This window comes from Lepidothrix coronata, unplaced genomic scaffold (assembly GCF_001604755.1).
Source record: "Lepidothrix coronata isolate B3197 unplaced genomic scaffold, Lepidothrix_coronata-1.0 Scaffold76, whole genome shotgun sequence".
Taxonomy (NCBI): domain Eukaryota; kingdom Metazoa; phylum Chordata; class Aves; order Passeriformes; family Pipridae; genus Lepidothrix; species Lepidothrix coronata.
The window spans coordinates 1,592,502-1,618,890 of NW_016690256.1; the positions used below are offsets into that span (position 1 = coordinate 1,592,502).

Genomic DNA, 26,389 nt, shown 5'->3' on the forward strand with positions numbered 1-26,389 from the left:
ATATTTGGGCTTCTAGATTTGTCAAGCCCTAACACTTAAAACACAAGCTTGCACAAAACATAAAAAAGGATGTTCAACCTGGTGGACCTGTTCCCTCATATAATGTTGTGGTTTGGATTTTTTTCTTAGAGTATATATTCCCAGGTAGGTCAATTATATGCCTCTGAAATATGAATATTCATTTTCAAGAAAGGTCTGGCCTACTTTTTTGTTTCAATTTACTTCATCTTCTGAATCAAAAGTGGGGGTTTTTTTGTGGACTAGAGTGGAATAGACCACCTGCAACACTGAGAGGCAACATGTAGATGACATGTTGCCCTCACTTATTCAGCAAGATTGATGTTGGCTGCAGGTTGTCTCCTAAAGTACCATTCTCTGAGTGAGGCATAATAATGTACACTATGCTGACACCTTCCCACCCATTACAAAATACCAAGAGAGTTGGGCAGCCATGTGACACCTGAGGATCTTGACACTGCTCTGCTTCACCATCTCACTACAAGCATTCCGTCTCCTTTGTTTTCACTGCACAAACTGGATACTTGGAAATTGTCAGACAAAGAAAACAAGAGGGACAGAGCTGTCAAAGTTGTAGTCCCACACAGCCAAACCCATCTGAGACAATTAATGCCACTCTCTTCGCCTATGTCCTGCTTTGTTGAAAGCCTCAAGGTTACTGCAGCTGCTTGGTTCACAGAATCATAGAATATCCTGAGTTGGAAGAGAGCCACAAGGATCATCAAGTCCAACTCCTGGCCCAGCACAGGGCCACACCAAGAATCACACCATGTGCCTGAGAGCGTTTGTCCAAATGCTTCTTGAACTCTGTTAGGCTTGGTGTTGTGACCACTCCCTGGGGAGCCTGTTCCAGTGCCCAATCACTCTCTGGGTGAAGGCCCTTTCTTTAACCTAAGGAACCCTTTCCTGAATTTCTCCTTTTGGAACCGAAACTTCCCTGACACAGCTCCACACCGTTTATGAGATATTTTTAATATTTCCTCTGTCAACGCGATTTAGAGCAGTTTTCCCTCTTACCTATGAAGGACTCTCAATGTGTCTATAGGATTAAGGGAAGAGAACAGTCTTAAGGCTTTCCATCTGAAACTTTTTCTTTTTATGTCAAACAGCTTGAGCATCCATAGCCATTTGGAGAAGATGCAGTTGGATCTCTCATTGCTGCTTTGCTTGCTCATTGAGTGCAGAGGGCTATATAGCTTCCAGTCATTCTCCAATAATCATGTAGTGCTCCAAGTATTTCTCTTCTAGAACGAAGAAAGTCAGCAGCTCCTCGAGCCTCTATTGAGAAAAGAAGCTGTTCAAGCAACAGAGTCCTGCAGAGGATTCAGATAAAATCTTGAGCAGAGATCACTGCTGGTGATGTAGGACCAAATGCGGCTCCACTCTCAGAGAGGGTTGCTGAAGTCCTGCATTTCTGTTCCCTGTTTGCTGTCCTGACTTCCTTTAGTCGCATTGCAAAGTGCTTAACCTTTCTCAGGAAACTCATATAGCTACTTGAGGCTTCAACTCTGTTGCATATAAGTCTGGGGCACAGTTCTCATGCCACAAAGCCTAACAAGCTGGGCAATCCTGTAACCTACTTTCCCAGTAAATGAGCCTTCCAGAAATATTGGTTTTGTCTTTTCATAAAACTGTGTAGGATGAAACAACAAGTGCTGAGCTCAACTTATGTTTGATCAGTTGCTGTTAGATTACAATGTAAAGAGCTTTATTTTTATTGAAGATGGAGAAAATGGATAAGCTAAGCATGACACTAAAGACAAGAGCTGAGTGTTGGAAAAGATGCAGGAATCTGTGCAGAGGGATGTCTGTATTCTCTAGCTTGGAACTAGGTAGTGCCTTAGTTTAACCCAGTCATTGGCAAAGCAAGGTAATTCCTGTGGAAGCTTATTCTGCCCCTCTGCTGGGAAGAAATGATTTTAAACGAGAATTAGCTGTGCTGTTATTCTGTCAGATACCTGCTCCAAACTCTACCACTTTTCTTAGCCAAGCCAGCCTTTGTTTAACACCAATGAAAGTTGTCAATGGCTTTTCCGAGGTGCAGGAGATAAATTCTTTATCTTTAAATAGCTGTCATCACATGTGTTGTTTCACCCCTTGCTGTCAAACCAGAGCAATGTTTGGCTAGAAATATTTGTTTCTCATTCAGATGTAGGTCTCCAATACTGCCCAACACTGAAAAAACCAAGTTATAGATGAGACATGATGGTGTGTACTGTGTGCTTTGTAAGTAAGGAAATACAAATGCAACTATATGCTGCATCAAAAACAAAAGTTAACATTTGCTGGAATGTATATCCTGTGTCAAATTTCTTAGGTTCATTTTTGCCATGGTTTGCAGCTAACAGAAAAACATCACTTGAAGCAGGAGATAGTACAAATGCCAGCTGCTCCCAAGTTTAATAACTAGTTTCCCCTGAAGAGAAAGATAATGATCAGATTAATATGGACTGCTGTGGAGGTAGCTGAACTGACACTATGGAGCCCACTCCTGTGCTCTGTAATTCAATTCTTTTGAGAATTTAAGATTGTCATTATTGAGGTTCACAGGGGCATGTAATATACAAATCACATCTATGTTAGTGAAATGATAATTTCTTTTGATGAATAGGAGGTAGCTGCATGTGGGTGAGAAAAACACCATGTTTTCTTGTGATTTTTTTAAAATTTGAACAATTATATCAGCTATTATCGCAGAAGTGTTGCAGGAAGGAAATGATAACTGTCTACATCAGAGCTCATCTTGGTCGCTGTGCCATGGGGAGATTTCCCCTCTTCCAGCATTAAGAGAATAGGTGAAGATTAACCATGCAGCTCTTGTGAAGTTTCAAGGCAGTGTAACCTTTCCTTTTAAAAACCACTAATCGCTCGCAAAATATGAAGTGTTCAAAGTGATCCATTCTGTAATTGTGTTGGCTGAACTAAAATCTTGCCATAAGACTGATAGGAACCCTGCATTTTAAATGGCACTATTTGAACTGAACCTCCTATATTATTGACTTTTAAGAGCAGAATGGGTCATTACAAACATTTAGCCTGAATAATGATATGGAAGGTGAGATTGCCAACTGCTGTATTTCACATCTAATACAGAAGATGTCTGTTTAACCTTTCTCTGGTCTTTCCCCTAAAGCAAGGTGGAGCAGCAGCACTATATGTATGTTTTATGTATGCTTAATCGATAAAAAGAATATTTATCTCGAGACTGATCCTTGTCCTTATTTCTCCTTCTCTCTGATTCTATATGGTCTGTCTATGAATATCCAGAGGACTTATTTAAATGAATGTAGGTTACTTTAGATGCAGGTGCAGCCTCAAGTGTGCTATATAGGTTCAATACCTCTCTGTCCACTGGAGGAGAGATGCTTTAAACCTATACTCCTTTGCTTTTGCTTCTGGCCACCACTCTAGCCATGGTATAGGTTATATGGTCTGTGTTGTGACCCTTTAAGACTGTTCCTGTACCCCTTTTGGTGCTTTGCAATTGCAGTAGCAGGAACTGTCCAGGCTTGCTGAAATAGATGTTAGAGTCCTACTCAGTATCTTGGTGTATGATTTTCCTTTCAGCCCCAGACACGGGGATATCAAAGGGGAGGGAGAGATACTGGAGAGATGTATCTCAGCAACACCCCAACCTTCCCACTTACACTCTGCTTTCCATGGATATATTTATGTGGTATTTTGCAGTAAATGTGAACTCACTCTGCCCACATACTGAGCCCACTTTGAGTGAGTCAGCTCCATCAAACAAGCTGAGTAGCTCTGGTTAACCTGCTGCAAATCTTGAGAGGTTAGGAGGGAAAGGTTAGCAGCTCCGGTTCAGTGCCAACAGAGACCTTGGGGTGACAGAGGGAGCATGTATCCTCCTGCACATTTGTAGACATCCCCAAGGGGAAACAAAATTTAAAAATGTAGAAACTTCTTTTATAAAAACTTACATTCTCGAGTTCCCACTCCTTCGGTACTTATCTGCTCTATATCTCATACTCGTAGGAGTTTATGTGTGCCAATAAAGCTTGTGACCAAAGTCATTCCTGGCCCACCCTCATATGAAACATTCTGATACCTCTCCTGATAGAAGAGCTGCTTTCTGTGACCTAGTGGCTTCCAGCACAGCTGCTGCTGTAATGAGGTGATTTTGTTAATCCTCAGGGGAGGCTACCTTGCTGCTGTGCCACAGATCCTGATGGTGGGATGTAGATGTGCATGCTGATCAGACCTCTCTTCCCAGGAGGAGCCATGTAATATGCAAGAGGCAGGGAGAAGAGCAAACTGCCACCCAGGATGCATTGCAAAAATTTCATTAATTCCCCCAAGAGCTTTGGAGGTGGGGAGATAATTTTCCCAGGCTCAGTCTTATTGCTTATACAAGTAATGAGTAATGCCCTCATATGCCTTAAGCATTACATGTGTTATGGGTATTTGTATTATAGTAATTTCTGAACTTGAGTTTAAGCAAACTTTCTATGCTAGGTATTGTACAGAGATAGAAAGAAGTATTTTGAGTGTACCCATACGATTAAAAGACAAAAAGGTTCCTCAGCAGAGATGTTTGTATTATCTGGCCGCTAGTCAGCAGTGGGAGGCATCCCTACCCATGGCAGGGAGTTGGAACAAGGTGATCTTTGAGGCCCCTTCCAACCCAAACCCTTCTGTGATTCTATGAACTACTTGACTATAGTCTTGCTGACTGTAAATGAGGCTCAATAGGAGATGTCTGCAATGTAGCTCAAGAAGAGTATAGCTTAGACAATATTTCTTTAGAGGGATAAATCAGCAGCTCCACTAGCTGTGACTCTGATAGAGACCTGCATGTTAACAGGTATTTGAGGTGCGAGCAGGTCACCAGCTCCAATGCTGCTGCCCTCATTCACCCAGGTGCCAGTGGACAAGGTTGCTCTCTGGGGCTGGGGAGCCTAGGTAAACTACACAGTGTTCCTGCCTATTCATAGTCCTGCAGACAAAATTGTTTGTAGGAACTTCTTTGGGTATTGTGCACAATTATCCCACTTCTGTCCTCGACCTTCTGCTGCCTTCCCTGTCTGTTTCTGAAGTGGTTTTTTTTCCCTCTTTATCCATCTTACATGCATTTGGCATATGCATATGGTCCCACTAAAATCATACAGTACCAACTGATACCATCCTACTGCTCCCATATATGCCATGTCATACCATGAATACGGTTCTTTTTTTTTTCCTATGCAGTAGCACTTTATAATCTAGATGTTTAATTCCAAAAGTCAACCTAAATTTTATGGCTATATATCCTGAGTAAGAAATGACTGTATCTCCCACCAGCTCCACAATATTTCACTCAGTTGAGAAATATCAAATGATATATAAGCAAAATGAAAAGCTTTTAGGAGGTACAGTAGTGTTTGGAAGCATTAGGGGCTGTCCTGCTACATACCACCATCACAGATCTGTCCTGGAAATGGTGCAAAAATGTCTCTAGTTCAGGAGAAAATCCCAGGGGCTTTGCTCTTAAAAGCTCTACTTTCTCACCCCTTACATAGCAGTAGCTCAGTGATGCTCATGCTTTCACTGAGTGGGATGACTTTGACTGAGTTTCGCCTTCGTGCCAGGGACAATTATGAAGATGACTTCATCTCATATACTGCTTTTACACAGGCACTTGGGAGCATACAGGGCTGGGCATAGACTGTAAGATCCTGAGCTGGCATGATGGAGAAGCCCTGTGGATTTACTGTTAGTGTAGGAGGAGGTATACTGGTAAGAGCAACTCTTGACCTGCCTTTGTCCAACAGATTTCAAGTGGCTCCAAGCCATAATTCATTCAGCTCCAGAAAAACGATGACTTTTAGACTGTGTCATCATTGTTTTACAAACATATCTCAAAAAGTGGTGAGCCTTGCTGTGGTGAGCCTTATCAAGGAATAAAATTAATCATACACTTAGTGTTTATGCAGTGATTTCTCCGTTTTTACACTGCTTTATTATTTGCTGATAATTCATTATATTACAATCTCCATCTCAGCACCTCAGTTACATGTTTTGGTGTCTCTCATTTTTGTACATCAAATGAAGAAAATAATTCCTTGGCCTCGTGCATTATCTGTGTTGTCTCCCACAGGAGACAGTTCAGGATAAGGAATTATTCTTATTTTATATATTAAACAAGTGTGGAAACATAGTGTTTTCTTACAAGAATTTTCGATGATTCTTTTTGAATGCCTTCTCTCCAAGTGTTCCAAATTCTTGAAGCAAATAGTTTTTAGCTGCTAGAATAAGTTCCTGTTTCCTGTCAACATTTCAAAACAATAGAACAATTTGGTTTTTTCTCATCTATTTTTTGGTTTAAAAACCTTGAGATGACATTTAAGAGAAAAAGAAAATGAGTTGTTTCAAAAACAGAGTAAAAATAAGGAGCTTTTATTTTGACATTTCATGGGGGTGAAAAAATAAAATTTCCTCTTGTTAAAGTGATTTTTCCAGCAAAATTACTATTGTCAGAATGCTTTCTTTTTCTTTTCTTTTTTTTTTCCTTAGCGGAAGAAGGGACTGGCCTGAATATATTGAGTGGTGGGCATATTGAGTGGTGAGTATATTAGAGTCCACAGGGACTGAAAGTGTCCATAAAGTTGGCTTAGGGAATGTAGTGTTGTTGATATGCAAATCAGGATGTGTAGATTTTGGGTTCTAATTTATTTTTTAACAGATTTCTCTATACATGCTTTTCAGTTTAGCACTTCACTGATAAGCAATGTGAGCATTTTATTGTCAGATTCCCAGATAATCCAGAGTCCGACATTTCCTAAGCTCCCAGCTCCAGCCTGCCACTGAAGCAGAAGGGTTTATTTTAGCATTCTGCATATGAGTCTATGTCAGCTGATGTTAATGCATAGCACAGAGACATTTGCCTTGATTAGGCAGAATTTTTGGCTTTATCACTGGGCTCTGAAGTTGATGCGTAGGAGAGTTTCTTCTGCACCTACTTGGCAGTATGCATGTATGTCAGTGGCTGTAAATGAGTGTCTCCATTCTGTGTGTGACCTTATCCTTGGCTTGGATTACTTTTAGCAGAATGCATGTAAACACACACAAATACATATGCACACCTCCCACTTCTGAAGATTTTGTTTCTTTGATGCAAGAAATCAGTCCTATGTGATAGCAAGCAAAACAGTAACTGAAGTAACAAGATCAGAGTATGGATGTCCAGCTGTGTCCTGTCATTGCCAATTCATACAATTGTAAATAAAGCAATTGTCATCTCCTGTTGCTCATGTTGCTTTGACAGCTAAGAACCATGGTCAGAGGCAAAGAATATGCCATGTGCCTGTCGCAGTTTGAGACACAGACCAGCACGGTGAGACAGTCCCTTAATGACAGAGCACATGACATAAACACAGGACAAGGGACAACAGATAGATGCAAACAGATAGGAGGAGGACTAGGCACCCATGTAGTGAGACTGCAGTAGTCCGCCTACAAAGTGGATGCTTCAGCTCACTAGCGTCTGAGCTTTTTTTCAAGTTCATGTTGAAAGGAAGAACAGTGACTGAATTTGTGGATGCACAGGGTGAACAATGCCCAGCCAGGAGGAGCATGGAGTGACTTGTCTGAATACAAAACAGATTTACAATAGAGATTGGTATAATGACCATTTTGGAGGGGTGAGTTCCTTACAATTAAGAAGAAAAGATTTGGGGATGAGCAGTGAAGGACCTTCACAATAGAGACCAGTTGACCTGATGTGAAAAGAACAAAGAAGCAGTAGAAGGGCATGGACAGAGAAGAACACCTGGGCAGAGTATTGAGTTAAAGCAATGATGATTGCAGCAGTTTTCTGAGCTGTGTAGTTACTCATGAAAGCTGGAGAAAGCAGCTGTTGTAATGGCGGCATCACTAGTACTGACAATCTGGGTCTAGCTGTAGTACAACATGCAAATAGTCTAACAAATACCAGACTTTAGAGATGCAAGAGAATGAAATCCTACACAGTATTGGGTTTCTCCAGAAAATTAGTGCTAAATGGTTTGTTCTAAAACCAAGGCCTTTGGAAGTCATCCACATTATTGTTATAAACCCTGCCTGACGCTGCAAAACTTAGAAATGAGATGAGAACTGAGGCCCTATTGCATTAGCTGTTCTGCAGCTATAAAGTTGTATGGCAACTTATATTCCCCATTGCTATTTAGTTTTTCTGAGGGGAATTGTTGGGATGGAGTGTGAAATCAAGAAGAGTAGAAGTACACAACAAATGAGAAGAAAGGTGAAAAAAACATTCAAAGGACAAAAGTGCAGGGAGAACAGATGGAGATACTATGTGGCTGTAGAGATAGAGGATCTGAAAGATTCAGCATAGAGGAAAGAGTTCCTTTTCAGAGCACGGAAAACACCCCAATGAGCTCAAGTGGGACTGTGGGCCCTTGCTTTCACTGCCTGTGCAGCTGTTCCTTCCAGCTTGAGTGGGTTGACTCCTCCCTTGTTATTCCCTTGTGCTGACTGTAAAGCATATCTGAATAGTAAAGAGATTTGCAATTAAGAGAAATGCTTCAGAATGCTAAAAAAGCTCTTGTTTTTGCTGAATGTATATTTTGTTGCATCTTTTTTTTTTTTTTTTTAGCCATTCAATCAAAAATTAATAATTTTCAGGGTGGTCAGCTGTTTTTAGAAAGCACAGAGATTTGTTCCCTAGGTCTTCTAGCTATCAAATTGTATGTCAAGGAGCCTGATTAATCATTGCTAAGAAAGCTGTTGCCTGGGTGCTTTCATACTTCTGCACTGCTGAAAGGGAATGACCTAAAAGAAAGGGAAGTGTTTGTAAGCCGATGCTTTTCTTTTCACCTGAGTGATCTCAACTTCGCCTCTACTTTGTCCATCATTCCCTCCTTTTGTGCTCAGGCCCAGGCAGGAAGGGCTGAAGGACAGCAGATGGTAGGCTGACTGTTGCTCAGTTTGGAGAGCAGCTCCTAACATTTGGCTCACACCTGTCAGCAGACTCCGTATATACTTGTTTATCCTCCTCTGTACCATATGTTTCCCTGCAAAATCAGTTCCTATGATCTATTGCCTTAGTTCTATCACTCCTATTATGGTTTTAACTGAGCATTTCACAGTCATTAATGCATTTACCCTGACAGCATCCCTTTTGCGTAGGCATCTAATATCACCCACTATACAGATGGGTTAACTGAAGCTCAGATCCATAGCTCCTTGAAAGTGTCATTCAGATCAATGGGAAGGAAACACATCTCCAGGGAATGAAAGCATGGGACAGCAAGTTCCATGCTCACTTTCATCCAAAGAATTTGCAGTGGAGCGAGGGAATTCCTCTTTTGGATCCTACATGGATGCTCAAAGTGCTGGACCATTCTTTATTTCTTGACACAGAGCTGTTCTTCCCTGCATTTGCAATCCCAGCAGAACTGTGATTGTTGATGTCCAGTTTTTTTACACACTTTGCCAGTAAAAACCGATCTTGTAACTCTCCATGTTCTCACCAAGGAACATGTAAAAAGATGCTGTCCTTGTCAGAAGATATAATTTAAAAGTCAATTAAAAGCCCATTGGCACAATGTAGTAATAGCAATCAGCTCAAAAGTATTCTGCCCAAATGAGAAAAGCTGATAAAATGTGCTTCTGCTGCTCTGGATACTGTTTCTCCCCTTTCCACTATTCTTTGTATTCTTGTTTGACTCTCAGAAAATAGCTTCTTTTCAGCCCTTCTGATTTAAAGTCTATGTAGGAGAGGAACAGAATTTTTTAAAATGTACTGTATGTACCTATCAGTCACCTACTTATTAATTATAACTAAAAGCATGATTAATCTGTCATGGATAAGGCTGCTAAGTAACCAAAGTAACCGGAATCATACTACTACATTATTCTCAGTGTTTACATCTGTGTGTACTAAAGTCCATATAGGTAGCAGCTGCATAGCACTGGTAATGTTCTTTCTGCCACAGATGGGACGAGGTTGCATCATGCATATCTGTATTTCCCCCACAGTGCCTTTGCAGTGATTTATTTCCTCAACACTAGTCTGACTTAATGAGGTTGTCATTTGCAAATAATTTTGCCTTTTTAAATTGATAACAACTACATTTATAAGAAATATTTCCAGGAACTCATAATGACTACAACTGAAATTCCTCTGTCAAATTTCATGCTGAGAGGTCAGCATGAGGACCAAGTGGTTACTTAAGCCCTGCAAAGAGTGGGAGCTAAGAGATATGTAGGTCATATACAAGTGTCAGTGTCTAAGGAAAACAATTCTTTTGATATGGCACATCATAATTCTTTCTCTTCTGTGTACCTTTTGTATAAATATTCAATTGATTCCTTTTTTAATAGCCTAGATATCGGAAAGTTAATTTACAATCACCAGAGTGAGCTTTGTAACCACACTTGAAACCCTCTTGCATCCATCCTGCTGAGCAGTCAATGCGTAGATATGCTAAATCACAGCTGAGCTACGCTGTTTAACTTTTAAAATGTTAGGAGGAAAAGCTTTTCACATAAAAGAGTTTCAAAACTGACACCTCCAGAAGACTAATTGTGCCCTTACCACATTAGGAGTAGAGAACAGGTAGGTCACCCATTTAAGGGACCATTCCACTGATGCCTGGGTGACTTGCTAAGACTTGATGCCCTATCTCTCATGTTTAAAGCGTGAAGAATGCAATCATTTGGCTCACTAAATATCTAATGTATGTGTTATATATTTATATTATTATATATATTATATATTTTATTATATATAGATATAAACTATATTATTTTCCCCCCTCCTTTTATATATTAAATATACATGAAGAGAAAAATCTGACTTGAATTTTGTTTTTTTTACACCTACTAGGTTTTTGGTTAAATAAGACAAAGTTTTATATAAGAGTTTTGGTGCAAACTGCCTGAAACTAAGGAACTTCAGTGCAAGATGATGTCTGCAAGTTGTAATCTGCATCCCTTCTGTGCTGCATGCCTTGGTGACCCAAATGAACGAAGTATTTTGATTTTCATCTCAGTAAGCACCTGCATGCAGGCAGAGTCTCAGTCAGTAGGTTTCTGACCATACAGATTTGTGGAAAACTCCCAAAAGTAGCGTAATAGTTTTTATTGTCCTAAACATTGCTGTAGTCAAGTCACAGTCAGTGTAGGGGGAGAAAGTAGAAGATTAATAAGAAAATATAAACTGCTCCAGAACATGTTGTTTGTGTGGCTTTTACTGTCCTTTGTTTAGCTTTTTTTTTTTTTTTTTTTAATTGCTCTTTATTCATCAGAGTTTGGAGTAAATGCAGTCCAGTTTAAATTTTTTGAAGCCATTCACATGTATTATAGTGGCACAGAAATTTTTAAGGTCACCATTAAATCTTGGAATGCTGCCCTTAATGTAGCAATTCCACTATTTTCTTGCAAAACTGTGCTCCTCTACTCTTTCTTATATAATAAGCATGATATCCTTCTGTTTTCTTTCTTTCATTCTGCACAGCTGTACTCTTCTCTTTCATCAAGAGACAGTCACAGTTTTGATTGTCACACTGAAATATGTATTTTTTCTTCTTCATTTATGAACAGCAGGCTTGGATTTTCCTTATGGAATAGAAATTAAAACAGCTCTGACATTTAGAATGTAAAGGAATTGCTCCAACTGATTACAGTTGTATTTCAATGAGTCACTAACTTTTGATCCAAACTTCCTGACATACACATCCATATATATTAATCATTATGACATCATTGAAGAACTATTTTTACCTTGTTAATAAAAGCTGAATGCATTTGTCAACTCGTCAAGTTATATTTAATCCAGTGAACATACAGTCAGATTAGGAATGACACGTGCTTTCAAATAATAGCAGAACTCAATACTACATGTCTGAAAATGTTGTGCATGTAAAGGCATGTAACATGTTTGCAGCATTAAAATGCCTGTGAAAAGCATACTGTAAAAAAAACCCATAAAATTAATTAGGTTTACTAAGAAGAATTAAACCTACCTGTCAACAAATGCGTGGTGTAGTAAAAAGATAGGATCATTTGCAGAGCCTTGTACTTGGGACATGGAGCCATTCATGTAGATGTGAAGTGCATTATGCAAACCACTTTGCGATGGGTTTGATATTGCAGTCTGTGGATCAGCAAAGCCTGTAGATTCAAGAGGAAATCATATGCTGATATGACAATGTGTATAATTCTTTTTCCAGTAACAGTGAAGATCAAAGTACCTACTTTCCCTTCATTTGCATTCAACTTTTTAGACAAGAGCTTAGGAAAACATGTAAAGGAATGTTAATATATTTCAAAGGCATAGCAAAGATGAAATTAGAATAAGCTAAATTAAAACTCCTGCCATGTAGTTAATGCAGCATGTCAGCAAATGTACTGCTAAATTGCTTTATATTTTTAAATTTCTTTGTCCATTTTGTCTGGATGTTAAAAGGCAACATAATCCCTATAGATATTTAGGTGCGTACATTTATTTATGTTGAGAAAATTTATTCACTTTATTTTCATTATGGATCTCTATACTTACAGGTTGCTAAGATAAAACAGGCTATTTTATCCCGCAATATACTCGTTATTAGGGGCCTCTGGTGGTCTAGTGGTTAGGGTGCAGGACTCTCACCGCTGCGACCCGGGTTCGATTCCCAGCCCCCCGGGCAGATGGAGCTCGTCAGCCCTGTGTGGAAATCCATCTAAGAGAAGGTCACTCTAAACAAACCTATGTCCTGGGGACCTCACTGCCACTGTCCAAGCTGGCTCGGCCCCGGCAGATGAACCTCAGGATTAAAGCGTGGGCTCAGTTCAGCGCACGCTGTGTCGCACCTAAAAAATCCACTGCGCAGGCTCGAAGGGTTAATGACCTTTCCCAAATAAAAAATCCACTGCGCAGGCTCAAAGGGTTAATGACCTTTCCCAAATCTTCGCTCGCGAAGACTGGCCATTATACTCGTTTATTTATTAATGTTTGTCTCTATGACTATGTCCTTTTATTGATAGGACCCAACACACTATAAACTATAATCCAACATTTACAGGAGGATTTGGTAAGTAATCAATAATCTTTCACAGTCAGACTTACAGGCCAGAAGTCTGTGCATTGCTGTTATTTTGGAGGAACTTAAAAGATGGGTTTTAAGAAGACCTAAACTCCCAAAGAGGAAATACTGGAAGATGAGTCTCTCCATTAGTTTTTATGTTGGTAGCCTGTCCATTCCTCAGCTCTGATGTTGGTAGCTCCACTCAGTGTCCCAATAGCCAAGCTTCCTCCCTACTTGTAAGGACTCCTAGTAAAAACCAACTCAACAATCTGATCCTTCTTTGGAATTTTCCCAGAGAGAAAGAGCAGAAACATATGTTGTCCTCCCAGTCTATTTCCAAACCTAATGCTAGTTCTGCTATTTAAGCCATGACACAAAACCTCTCTGATCTATCTCTTTTATTTGGTTCCTGAAGATGTATTCCTCTCACAATTTCCATAAGCTGTAGGATGAGGAAGCATAGTGGAGTCACATTAAGACAACTTCACAATTTAATAATCAAATAAAAAGGGCTGTGAACAATATGGTCATTGTGTTGATCTTCAGTGTTTTTCCAATATTGTTGCAGTTTATCAGGTATGCAAGACAGGGAAAGGAAAGATCTTAGCTTTTATCTTTGTGAAATTCCTCACAGACTTTGAACACTTGCTTTATTTACTTATTTGGACTAAGAATGAGAATTTATAACATACTTTTGAAGTGAATCTCCCAACAGTTCTTCTATTTCATGCTGTGACTCACATCATAAGGCAATTTCTGACTTTGCAAAACTGGATTCCTTTTGGAGGATATCTAAAATGTGCCAACTATTGGGGGACTGAACTACAGCTACTATGAAAGAACCCCTTCCCTTTCAAAACTCTCATGTGTAATGTGGAATTCAGGTCCACAGTACCAAATGGCTTGCTCTGCACTTGTTCCTCTTGGAGTCACACAAAGTATTAATTGACATGTGGCTAGAGTTGCCTTATGAGTAAGGAAACCTGAGTTTTAGACTCAGCTAGGACTCTGATCTTCTGTGTGAAATGATTGCATTTCTTTGTCACTCAAAATTCCCTCACCTCATTTTTTCAAACAAGGGAAGAGCATCTGACATAAATCACTGATATTTATAAGAATCAGATCATAACTGTGGCACCTAGAAACCAGCATACCATACTAACCATCCATCTTTCTGATTCTAATAGTATGAGAAAGCTTTTGAGAAATTCCCAGAATCACAGAATATGCTGAGTTGGAAAGGACCCACAAGGGTCATCAAGTTCAAATCTTGGCCCTGAACAGGACCATCCCCAAGAGTCGCACCATGTGCCTGAGAGTATCATCCAAACCCTCCATCAGGCTTGGTGCTGTGACCACTTCCCTGGGGAGCCTGTTCCAATACCCAACCATTCTCTGGGTGAGAAACCTCTTTCTAATATCCAACCTAACCTCCTCTGACACAACTTCAGGGCATTCCTTCGGGTCCTGTCACTGGTTACCACAGAGAAGAGACCAATGCCTGCCCCTCTGCTTCCCGTAATTAGGAAGACAGAGTTGAAAACATAATTAGGACAGTTGGAGGAAGTAAAGTTGACTTATTATGAAAATTGTAGGTTTTTAAGGTGGAGTGAATCTGGATGTAGGGAACAAAGAAAAACAGATAACTGCAGATTTTGAGTACATCGGATGTGGACCAGGATTATTGAAGAGCCTGCTGGGTGACATAAAGAGCAAAGGACAGAAGTTCTCAAAGAGAGAATAGGGCCCACAGAAATTTGAATCATGGTGAATGCTATGTTACCTAGCTATCAAATCAGGGGGATCAGCAGAATAAAATATTACTTATAAAGAACAATTTATATTAACAGGCTGTCCAGAACTCCTAGAAACCAATGACAACAACTTTGACTTTCTTTGCTGATGGCCACAGCACATGGTCATTGGCAGCAGTCAATTTAGCAATACCAGGAAATTTCTGTGAATATTAACAAAATATGATATATCTGTTTATTATTCTGAAGCAATTCTTCCACTTATATTCCAATACATTACAAATATGTTTAAGGGAAGATAAACTTTATTCACGGTCTAGGCAGAAGGATAGATGTTTTATATCAGATTTGGGATTTTTCTTAAATTTCTTAATGCATTGCAAACGATCTAATAATTCATAAAAAACCACCAAATATTCATTTTGGCTCTGGTTAGCTTTTCATGGAACATCTGCACACAAGCAATTTATTTTAATAATCAAAATCTCTATAATTGGGACAGCTTTAGCAACCCCACCCTCTGGCTCCCAGATAGTTGGAGTGCATCCAGTCATGACAAAGGTGATGTCACATTTATCCCTGCACATGAGAAGTTCTAATATCTGATCTCTTGTTACAAAAACTCCATATAAATTGTAAAGTTAGCAGGAATAAGGCTGCAGTGTGGTGTCACTGTATTTTATTAACTTGGATCTTATTCTTTGCTCTTTTTAAAAGACTTAAGTAGAGTCAGCTATGAAGGATGACGTACTATTGAAAAGGGATGGAGTCACCTAGAATGCATATGTGAAAACTTTACCATTTTTTCAGAATACAGAAAACTTTGATGAGGTAGCTGCAGTAAAATCACCTCTGTAGCAGATGTGAGACTACAGATATACAAGCAGGTGAGCTGAAATAAGAGCTCCCTGTCTCTAGATAGGGGAACTCAATTTTCTCCACCTGTCTTGCCTCATGCTGTACCTTCCTCTCCTGTGCATAAACTGCACTTCCTCAGTCCTTCTGTGAACTGATTTCACTCACTAATAATAATGGCCAGTCTTCGCGAGCGAAGATTTGGGAAAGGTCATTAACCCTTCAGCCTGCGCAGTGGATTTTTTAGGTGAGACACAGCGTGCGCTGAACTGAGCCCACCCTTTAATCCTGAGGTTCATCTGCCGGGGCCAAGCACGCTTGGACAGTGGCAGTGAGGGTCTCAGGACGTAGGTTTGTTTAGAGTGACCTTCTCTTCGATGGATTGCCTTACAGGGCTGACGAGCTCCATCTGCCCGGGGGGCTGGGAATCGAACCCGGGTCGCAGCGGTGAGAGTCCTGCACCCTAACCACTAGACCACCAGAGGCCCCCTTTTTCACTCACTATTCTGTCATTAAACTACCTTGGAGTGTGGGATGTTAGTGTTTTTTTCCAGACTATTAAAATACAGTATCTCATGTAAGGATATGATGGGAACCAGTGACAGTACCAAAAAAAAAGGAGGGAGAGCGCCTGAGTAATGGGTGGAAGAGACAGCAGTGAGCCACTAAATCATCTGGCCAGTATGGGAAACTGTAACATTCAGAGATCCTTTTAAACCCTTGTTTAATTATGGTGCATTAGAAATAGCTATCAGGGCATACATCACTGAAGTGAAGTTTCCCCAGTGATTTCAACAAGAGAAAAATCACAGTTTTAGGGGTTCATAAACCTGATTCTGCTTCTGCTTATAACACTGTTAATCAGCAACGGTGATTCAGTGGATTTGAAGTAGCTTCACTGGGCCAGGCTGAATTAAATTAGGTGGGAATTGAGACCAAACTCTACTATAGGGGAAGCTAATGATGCAACTCAAAATTAAGGCTGCCTGACAGATTTTAGGTTGGTTTATAGGCGGTTCTCACAGAACATGCAATTAGGTCAAGTGTATGTCTTTTAATAGAGTATTTAATTATATTAATTGTAGATTTTACCATCTACTAGTAGAGACCACAGAACTCCATGCACAGTCAAGTGCAGAGCTTTATGTGTTGAAAGCAGGTAGTGTTTTCCTCAGTTGCTCATTAACCACTGGCTGAAGCACTGTAACTGCACTTAGCAGGTATGCAGAGCTTGGAGAGCATTGGCACCATTCAGTACCACAGAAACAGAGGAACCATTCCAAAAATCCTATCTCCTTTGATTATCTTAGGGAACTACTTAACATCTATGGCATGCCTAACATCAGTTAGATATTCATAACAGTTTTGCAGGTGGTTTTCTTAACTGCAAAACTTTTTTCTTACAAAATAAATTTTAGTTTTGTATGACTTTCTAGGCCAGTGGTAAGAAGAGCTGGTACTTTAAAGGTCAAATTCTGCTTTGTATGTTGCATATTGAGGGGATTGAATGCACCCTCAGTCAGTTTGCGGACAACAACAAGTTGGACAGAAGTGTTCATCTCCTGGAGGGCAGGAATCACAGAAACACAGAATCTCAATTAGGTTGGAAAAGACCTCTGAGGTTGTCAAGTCCAACCTATAACCTAACACCACCATGTCAACTAGATCATTTCGCTAAGTGCCATGTCCAGTCTTTCCTCAAACACCTTCAGGGATGGTGACTCCACCATCTCCCTTGGCAGCCCATTCCAATGTTTAATCACCCCTTCTGTGAAGAAATTCCACCTAATGTCAAACCTAAACCTTCCCTGGTGCAGCTTAAGACTATGTCTTCTCATCTTGTCACTAGTTTCCTGGGAGAAGAGGCTGACCCCCACCTGATTACCACCTTCTTTCAGATGTAGAGTGATAAGATCACCCCTGAACCTCTAAACACTTCCAGCTCTCTCAGCTGCTCCTCATAACACTTGTCTCCAGACCTTCACCACCTTTGTTGTCCTTCTCTGGACTCAAGGAAGGCTCTGCGGCGAGACCTGGGCAGGCTGTATTGATGGGCTGAGGACAACTGTATGAGGTGCAACCAGGCAAAGTGCTGGTTCACAACATGAGTGCTACAGGCTTGGGGAAGAGTGGCTGAAAAGCCACCCAATGAAAAAGGAACTTGAGGTGCTGGCCAACAGCAGCTGAACATGGATGTTTGAACATGGGAGCTAGGGGTGTTTGTCTGGAAAAAAGGAGGCTCAGGGAGGAACTTCTCACTCTCTACAACTACCTGAAAGAAGGTTGAAACAAAGTGAGAGTTGGTCTCTTCTTGCAGGTTACAAGCAACAGGACAAGAAGAAACAACCTCAAGTTGCCTCAGAGGAGATTTTGATGAGAGTTTAGGAAACATTTCTCCACAAAAGAGTGGTCTGGCATTGGAACAGGCTGTCCAGGGAAGTAGTCAAAACACCATCCCTGGAAGTCTTTAAAAAACATGTGGATATGGCACTTGGAAATACAGTTTAATAGTGAAAATGGCAGGTTAACCATTGGACTTGGTGATCTTAGAAGTCGTTTCCAGTCTTAACAATTCTATGACTTTATCGTTTAGTGGTGGACTTGGCAATGTTAGGTTTATGGTTGGACTCATTGATCTTAAAGTTCTTTTCCAACATAAATTCTATGTTTCTCTATCCGAATCCAACTGAATAATATACTTAGTCCCATTTTCCCTGGGTATGATTTTGTTCTTTAATAAAGTTTTCGCATTTTAGAGAAGCTCAAGTCAGGTAGATGCATCTACTTTAAAATAGGAGGGAAAATATAAGAATTTTAAGGCTGTATCCTTGCAGATACAGTTAGTATTACTTTATAGTTAGTAATGTTCTTCTAGCTTATGTTCATGGATTTTTTCTACCATTGGCAAATTCACAGAAAACTTTTCAGGGTTAGATCCTACATATTTTCTTAAGCACCACCACAGCAGTGTTATTACTGTAATCCCTCTAGAGTGAGGTAGCTACAAGATCCACAGAATTTGATCTAGGGGACTAGAGTAAAAGAAAGTTTTTGATTATCTAATTTAGACCATCTCACGATCTACTTTTTTTTCTTAAAATTACTCTTGTAGAGTTTCAATGTGGTCTGTGGTGAATAGTCTTTCTAGTTCTCTAGTAGTGACTCTTTGCAACTTGACAGCACTTTCTCAGTGTGCAGCATAAATTTACCTAGAGTTTGAGGTTCGAGCTGGGTGAGGAATATTGGCTGTAGACAGAAACTTTTTCAATTAGAAGTTTTCTGTTGGCAAACTTCATGTTGAGAAATCTTTCTGCATTAGCTGTATGGATCACTGTGAAAATACTGAGGAAAGATTTCCAGATCAAAATCTCTCATTTCAGAAAAAAAAAAGGAAAATGTCCTATTAGAATGAAATTACATTTTGAAATGTTTGATGTTTTATTCCATTATTTCATGACAGAATAGCAGTAACAATAGATAATTGTGACAGACAAAGGAATGCTATGACATGGCTTGGCTTGATACCATTTGTCATGAGTTAATTCATGCATAATGAAAGTGATGTAGAGTTGAAGAATATTTTTTAATGTTCTTTTGCACTTTGTGCAAAACTTAGAAGGCACTGATTTTCATTTGAAGTTGCCATGAATAAACTAGTTTCAACTGTAGAATCTGTTCATAAAGAAAAAGAAATTCTAAGTTTTTCAGCCATCTCTTAGTCTTAGGAAGTAGCATTCAAGATGTCACGCCAAAACTGAACTGAACAAAGAATCCAAACTATTTAATTTGCAGTTAGCTATTCCATTTCTGATCTTACCTGATGCTTTTAAACTAGGCTGATTTTCTGTTCTCTTGTATCCATGATGTTTCTAATGAAGCCAACACTGTTCCCCAATTAGGACCATGAATTAACAAATCCTATTTAAAATAATTGCTTCCAGGGGCAAAGTGCAAACTGTTTTTAATCTGTTTTTCATTCAGCGCAGAATCTGGCCTGCCCCAGAGTGAGAGGACAACTCATGTGCTCGACCTCATAGGGGTGTTGTTTTACTGAACAACACTGACCTTTGCTGTTTATGACTGTTGTGACATAAATTCTTCAGTGTCATAATTTCTGTCTCTGTAGTAGCATTTTATGTTAGTCAAACAGAGATTCAGCCTGTGTTGTTGTGATCTGCTCATAACGATGCTGATACTTACGACTTTGAAGGATAAAAGTTTTAGTCTTTGTTCCAGTGCACTGAAGAATGGAAGAGCACAAAGTTTTGCCCAGAAGGGGATCTCCTATGTGAACACAGGTGTTTTCCATTACAGAACTGAAACCAAGGAGTAAATCTAACATTGGTGTAATTCAGGAACTGCTAAATTACAGATGCTGGCTTGGTTCTAATCACCTTTCACATACCCAGAGTAATTTTAATAAAGTCAAAGGACTTACTTTGGATTTTCTTTGGATCTAAAAGAGATTAGAATTTGACCTTAGGTGTAACAGCACAAAATTGTGCAAGTAAGTAAAGAAGGACTGAAAAGCTTTTTGTTTAGAAAAGGAACAAAATGTTAGGAACTATAAAGTGTTAACAGGTTTGTAAGAATACTGTAATGCAGAAATGGGCCCTGACACAATAAATATAAGTGGCCAATTTAAGCTTGGCATCTGTACACAACAAAAAATTAAACAGGTCATTTGTAAGAAAGTAACTAATACAATATGAGGGGGTTTTGGCAGTAAAATTTGTTTTAAAACTTTTCACCATCTTTTTCAACATTAGCCATGAATTCTTGACTTCAATTGGCAGTTCAGTATCCTGTTAGCTAAATAAGTTAGTTGACAGAAAAGTTTGTGCTCCTGTGGTGTAAAAATGAGTGTTGAAATAACTCAGGTTAAAAAAAATAAAATAAAAAACTCCCACAGACTGTGTCATTACTTTTGCTTACAATATCAGTAATATGATGGTAGATTCTCAGAATCTCATGACTTATTTACTTAAATTCCTTTTTCTCTGCTCCTTCTACTCCACTCTTTGCATTTGTTCACATACTTTATGGAGTTAAATGTAGGTGGACCTCTACCTAATTATGTCACCTTTTTCTTCCCATATTTCATGTTGTTTCCATTTTCAAGGACAGAAAGCACAGTTATGTCCAGAGATGGAGTCAAATATTGTCTAGATTCTTCCTTGGCTGAAGCAGTCAAGTTCCAAATTTCTGGCCGTTTTAGAAAGAAATTGGTTCACTTTTCCCATGAAAGCTTTATGGCGTTCCACACAACATTATGACTAAGACTGGATGTATCAAAAGCTTTGCTTTCCTAGAATTACAGAATGGTTGGGGTTGGAAGGGACCTTAAAGATCATCTTGTTTCAACCCCTCTGCCATGGACAGGGATGCCACCCACTAGATCAAGTTGCTCAGGGCCCCATCCAACCTAACCTTTAACACTTCCAGAGATGGGGCATCTACAATTTCTCTGGGCAACCTGTTCCAGTGCCTCACCATTCTCTGAGTAAAGAATTCCTTCCTAACATCTAATCCAAACCTTCACTCTTTCAGTTTAAAACCATTGCCCCTTGTCCTGTCATTATTTGCTTATATAAAAAATCCCTCTCCCTCCTTTTTATAAGCCTCCTTAAGGTACTGGAAGGCTGCAGTAAGATCTCCCTGAAGCCTTCACTTCTCCAGGCTGAACAATTTCAGCTCTCTCAGCCTGTCTCCATAGGAGAGTTGCTCCATCCCTCTGTTCATCTTCATGGCACTTTTCTTATCCTCACTCCTACTCCTATATTGCATTGTTATGCCCTTATAGAGTCCCTTGCAAGCCAAAATCTCTGGGACATCAAAAGTAGATCATATTAGATAGTTGATATATGTTGCTGTAGAAATATTTATTTATAAATGTACAATATGTTATCCTTGCTTATTAGCAATTTTACCAGATTCAAAAGAGTTTAGTAGACAGATAATTGAGAATTTCTTTCAGTAAAGAACTGTTTACTAGTAAATTAGGAAAATTCAAAACAGGCTGCATAGTTATATAATTAAGAGAACTAAATTATCTTGGAAATTATACTAAGGGTCAGTTTTGAGGGCTAATTTGTAATAATCCCTGTTCCTCGGAGTTTAGGGAGAAGTCTGCTATGGAGTTCACAGTGGAAGGATGTAAATATAACATGCCAACTGTCAGCATCCTCTTTCACCCTTGTTGTTCAGCCTGGTCCCTGGAAGACTGTGAATTCCTGGGCCAACCTTTGACATGGCCATGGTTATGCATGGTTATGCACAAGCAGATTATTAAATTACCTCCTTTTCTGCAGTGGTGTATTTTTTTTGCTGCGCCTGGTGCTGACTGTAGCAGGAGACAGTATCTCCTAACAGACCGATTTAGGGTCTGATCTATTCTATAATTTATAGTTTCTTATCAAATGCCATTAATGTGGTTCTTTCTGTTGCTATTCCAGGTGAAAGCATAACTTTTTCTTTCTTTTTGAGTTATTCTTCATGGAGTCAGTTCAAACCACCCAGAGTTTAAAGACTCTAGCCCTAGAGAGAATCAATTTAGAGATGGAAATGGCATAATGGAATGAAACATGTTACCTTCCAGAGTGTTTCGGAAACTGTAATTGGCCATTTTATCCATGGATCCAGATTCATACTGAGTCAGTGACAGGCAAAATTCAACATCAGCTGAGGATGGGAGCCTTGGGGTCCTTGATTTATCGTTGTTCCCAGGATTTCGCCTTATAGGCCCCTCGCTTGTGGCATTGCATAAAGCCTGTTGGCTGTTGTAATCTTCAGACCGAGTACAAATTACCTGTATAAAACACTTTCTATTAGAAGAATTGCAATGAAAAAATATAAAAACAAAAGAGATACTTTGATTGATTTTTTTTAAGAGCAAATAAAATGTATATTATATTAAGTTTGTTTCAAGAATATTTTTTTTTATATTTTCTCTGTATGATTTTAATATGAGCTGGTTATTTCTTAGAAAACACCCCTCTAGTACAGTGCATGTTTTGAAGAAATACACTAGTCTGTATCTGAAACTACCCATGTGGACTAAGTCATCAAACCTCATTTATGCTCTTGAAAACTCACTGAGGATAAATTCGGTGTTACCTACCAATGCAGCAGGATGTAGAGTTGAATTTGCTGCTGCAGCTGCTAAATGGAGGCTCTTTGGCTTCAACAGACTACTGAACAAAACCATAATCACAGATTTTTCTCCCCACACAATAAGAGGAGGAATTGTTGACTTGAAATATGAGAAAAAATCTTTTATTATGAAAATATCTGTCTGTGCTTTGTCAGTCTAATGTCAGCTTACTTTCACTATATCTCAATGATGCTACATGTACAAAATGGAAAAAGTTGCTGCCGTACTTTCTAGAAATGTTCTGGAGATGAACATATACCACCAATTGAAATACTGCAATAATGGCTATTAGGAAAGGATCTTAAACAGAGAGATAAATACAGATATAAAATACTGTCCGAATCCAGCATAATTGACATAAGTTTTCTCAGTTCACAGGTAAAGTCCAGTTACAATGGCAAAACAAGTCATTATTTGTCAGATGATCTGTAGAAGCCGTCAGTCCAGTTTGAGACTCCTGGTAGAGCAAGATAGTTCAACGTAACTTCAAATGGTAGTCAACTAATTTTATCTGAGTCAAACTTCTTCACATTTGTCATAGGTTAAAAGTGTCCACACAGACTGTAAGTTCCACTAAGATGCTGCTCAATGTCTTTTTAAGGCATAGTAATTTATTTGTAACCTAATGATGTTGGTCTTCTAATCACCAAGAGGTTTTTCTTGTAGCTCTCACAGCATTCCCTGCTTGGCAGAGAAGTAATCAAAATGAGAGCAAGGATTTTTTTTTTCCATATTCTGGTACAATAAACCTACAGAGAATTATCACAAGGACTAACTCCTATTTCTACTTTATATTCAGAACTTGCCTGACATGGAGTCAGGATGGAGGATGGTGAAAAATATAATGACACAATGACAAGCAGAAGATGAGATTGAGAGTTTAGTGGGAGTGTATATTGGTAGAGTTGGTGGGTATATGTAAATGAAACAGAGCAACAGTGGCTCAAAATACAGAACAACAAGTTGTTCTGTATCCCTAGCAGGTGAAGCTAAGGCTCTGGAACAAACTCACTGTCTATTGTTTTGCTTTTCTTCTGAAAAAAACACCAAAACAAGTCAAACTTTAAAGCACCAGAGATCCCTTCAAAACACAGGACTCTGCTGTTAGGAAGTAATTGATGTGGTTAATGAGAAGTTTGTGTCGAGAAAGAACAGGTCTCATTAGTGAATAAGACATCATAGGGGAGAAAACGCCTAAGACTGAAACCTCAACTTCTTTTATTCTATTTCATGGACTGGAACAACGGACAAGAAGGAGGGTGAAAACAACCATCTCTCCTTTGAATGAAGTGGAAGAGTATGAGATCCTCTGTTAATGAAGGAAGTGAGTGGGAGATTCATTTCACTAGTATTAGCCATGTACAAATTGCCAGATTGAAGTAACACTTTAGGATGACCTCTGCAGTCAGGAGAGAGAGAGGCGTCTTCTGAGTGTGATTTAGCCCTCCCATACCAGATGTCTGGTAGGTGAGATGTACTTACCTCTAGGGGTGCCTGACTCTCTTCATTGACTTAGTGAAATAAAATGAGTAAAAAAATCGATGCAGAAACTGTCTCTGGACTGCAGTTAGCAAGGGGAGCAAAATTAAGTGTTCAACTTGATGCTCTGCTTCTATATTAGCATGGGATGAATTGCACCCTGGAGGCATGGACGTGCCTCTGAAGACAGAGACAAAAGCAAGTTGCTTTGTTGCTGAACTAACTTTTGAATAAATAGAAGGAGATGAAATGAATCCTTTTGTAAGTGATTTGACAAAAATTTCACAGAAAATGTTTGATGAAGATGGTGATATAACATAGAGTTCTTAAGAATCTGGAGTTCTTAAATGATAAATTTTCTATGAATATGAATATAATGAAAAAATTATTCTCATCTTTTTTGCAGTAGATAAGAAAGTTTATCGGAGAAATTTATCCCCAGAGACTGCTCTATTAGCTGAAATCTGCCCTAGTTTGTTAAAGCTCCTGAAGTGCCCTTGCAGGCTGTAGGTAGTTGTCCAACAGAGAGTTTCATGTGTACATGACCCCCAGAAGCTCACCAAGTGGGTCGAGATTGTACTTCTAAAAGGAATTGAAGTCAGGACTCTGCCTCTAAGGAGTATCTTCTAAGAATCCCCACCAATAAGCGAGGGGTAGTGACAGGGAGAGACCTACAGTTATAAACACAAAACATAGATACAGTGTTGTTTTTATGATTGATTTGTATTACTGAGAGAGTTTATTCCCATTAGAAGGAAAAGAGGGGGATGATTCAGAAGATCCTCTAGTAATTTCTTTGTTTATAAAAATGCACCATCCTGTGTCCCTAGAAGAGCATTAGTGAAGAGGGCAAATGTGCCTTGGCTGGTGAAGCTCAACCTGTTTCCCGGTTGTGACTTGATTCAGAAACTACATATATGTGGATTTTCTATTTAGCTTTCTCTCCTATGGTCTTTATCTAGGTTCATATCTTCTGGGTTCTCTGCCCTGCCACCTCCTATCTTTCATCCTTTTCCCACAGCCCTGGCGATATATCCCCATTGTGTCTTAAAAAAGGAATCACATGCTGTCTTCAACACTGGGTTCTCAGGTATTCAGACAGGGAATCTTAAAGCATGTGCTCAAATATATCTCTAAACAAAGGAACTTTCCCCCTTTGTTCTGTTTATCCGTTTCAGTGGGATTTAATGTAACTGTTAATGTCATGAGGCTTATAAATTGTTAGAGTGCTATTTTTTTTTTCATTTATGTCTCAGTGTAGCCCTCCTTAACTGTCTGACTAATCAAATTCATCCTAAACAGAATCCAGGTGCTACAAGGCAGTTGGTAAGTCATGGTCAAGAAATGCCAACATAAGCATCAGGAATGAAAATGCTTGTCTGTAACCTTCTGCTATTTTTTTTCTGAACCAGAAATTAAGGTCTGGTCATAAAATTAACAAGGATACTTTTCCAGTAAGATTTAACTTAAGTGATATTAATTATGGGTCTATCCTGAAACTATAACTTGCTCTTTTAAGTGATAAGTGTAAGTGATAACATAACACAGATCAGTCAAATAGTTCTTTCTGAATATAATCTGCATACAGCATAGATAAAATAGGTCACACCATTGCCTTCTTTTTGTTCAGCAGGAATACTTTCTAGTAGAAAGATGTTGGTTTAAAATATGATTTTCTGTTCCCTTTCAGAACTGTCCTGAGCAAATTTCTCAGTTCACCTTGGACAAAGCTTAAAATTACAACTACATCTACCTTCACAAATTCGCCGGCTCCAGGGAAACTTAGGAAGATACTCAGAGGAAAAGCTTATGTAAGCAGTGAGCAGACCAAATGCCAGTAGATGGCAGTCCAGAATATGCAGTATTGCATCTGGACCTTGTAGCACCCAGCAAAAAATATCCTTCTGTGCATTGCAGTGAAGATCTTGAGCATAGCTCTTTGGAGTGTTTCTTAGAAAACAGACTGTAAAGGCTACTGTCTCACGCCTTTGGCAAATGGGAAATCCTTTTGCCTTTTGCTTTGCAACTGCTTGCACAGATCAGCCCCTGTGACAAAATAAAGTGAAAAGCATTACAGGGGTCTTCAGTGATGTTCAGTCCTTTCTCTGCTGTTTTTAAATTCA

The 26,389-nt window shown here is 39.3% G+C and overlaps 1 protein-coding gene across 1 annotated transcript in view; it reads right to left on the reverse strand.

Moving 5' to 3' along the window:
* Positions 1-26,389, reverse strand: part of TYR (tyrosinase) — a 55,713-nt gene that overhangs the window by 22,725 nt on the left and 6,599 nt on the right. The window contains exons 2-3 of the mRNA XM_017819610.1: positions 22,226-22,442; positions 11,982-12,129 (exon numbers count right to left, since the gene is read on the reverse strand). Coding sequence (XP_017675099.1) covers positions 11,982-12,129; positions 22,226-22,442 — 365 coding nt within the window. The remainder of the gene's footprint in view (positions 1-11,981; positions 12,130-22,225; positions 22,443-26,389) is intronic.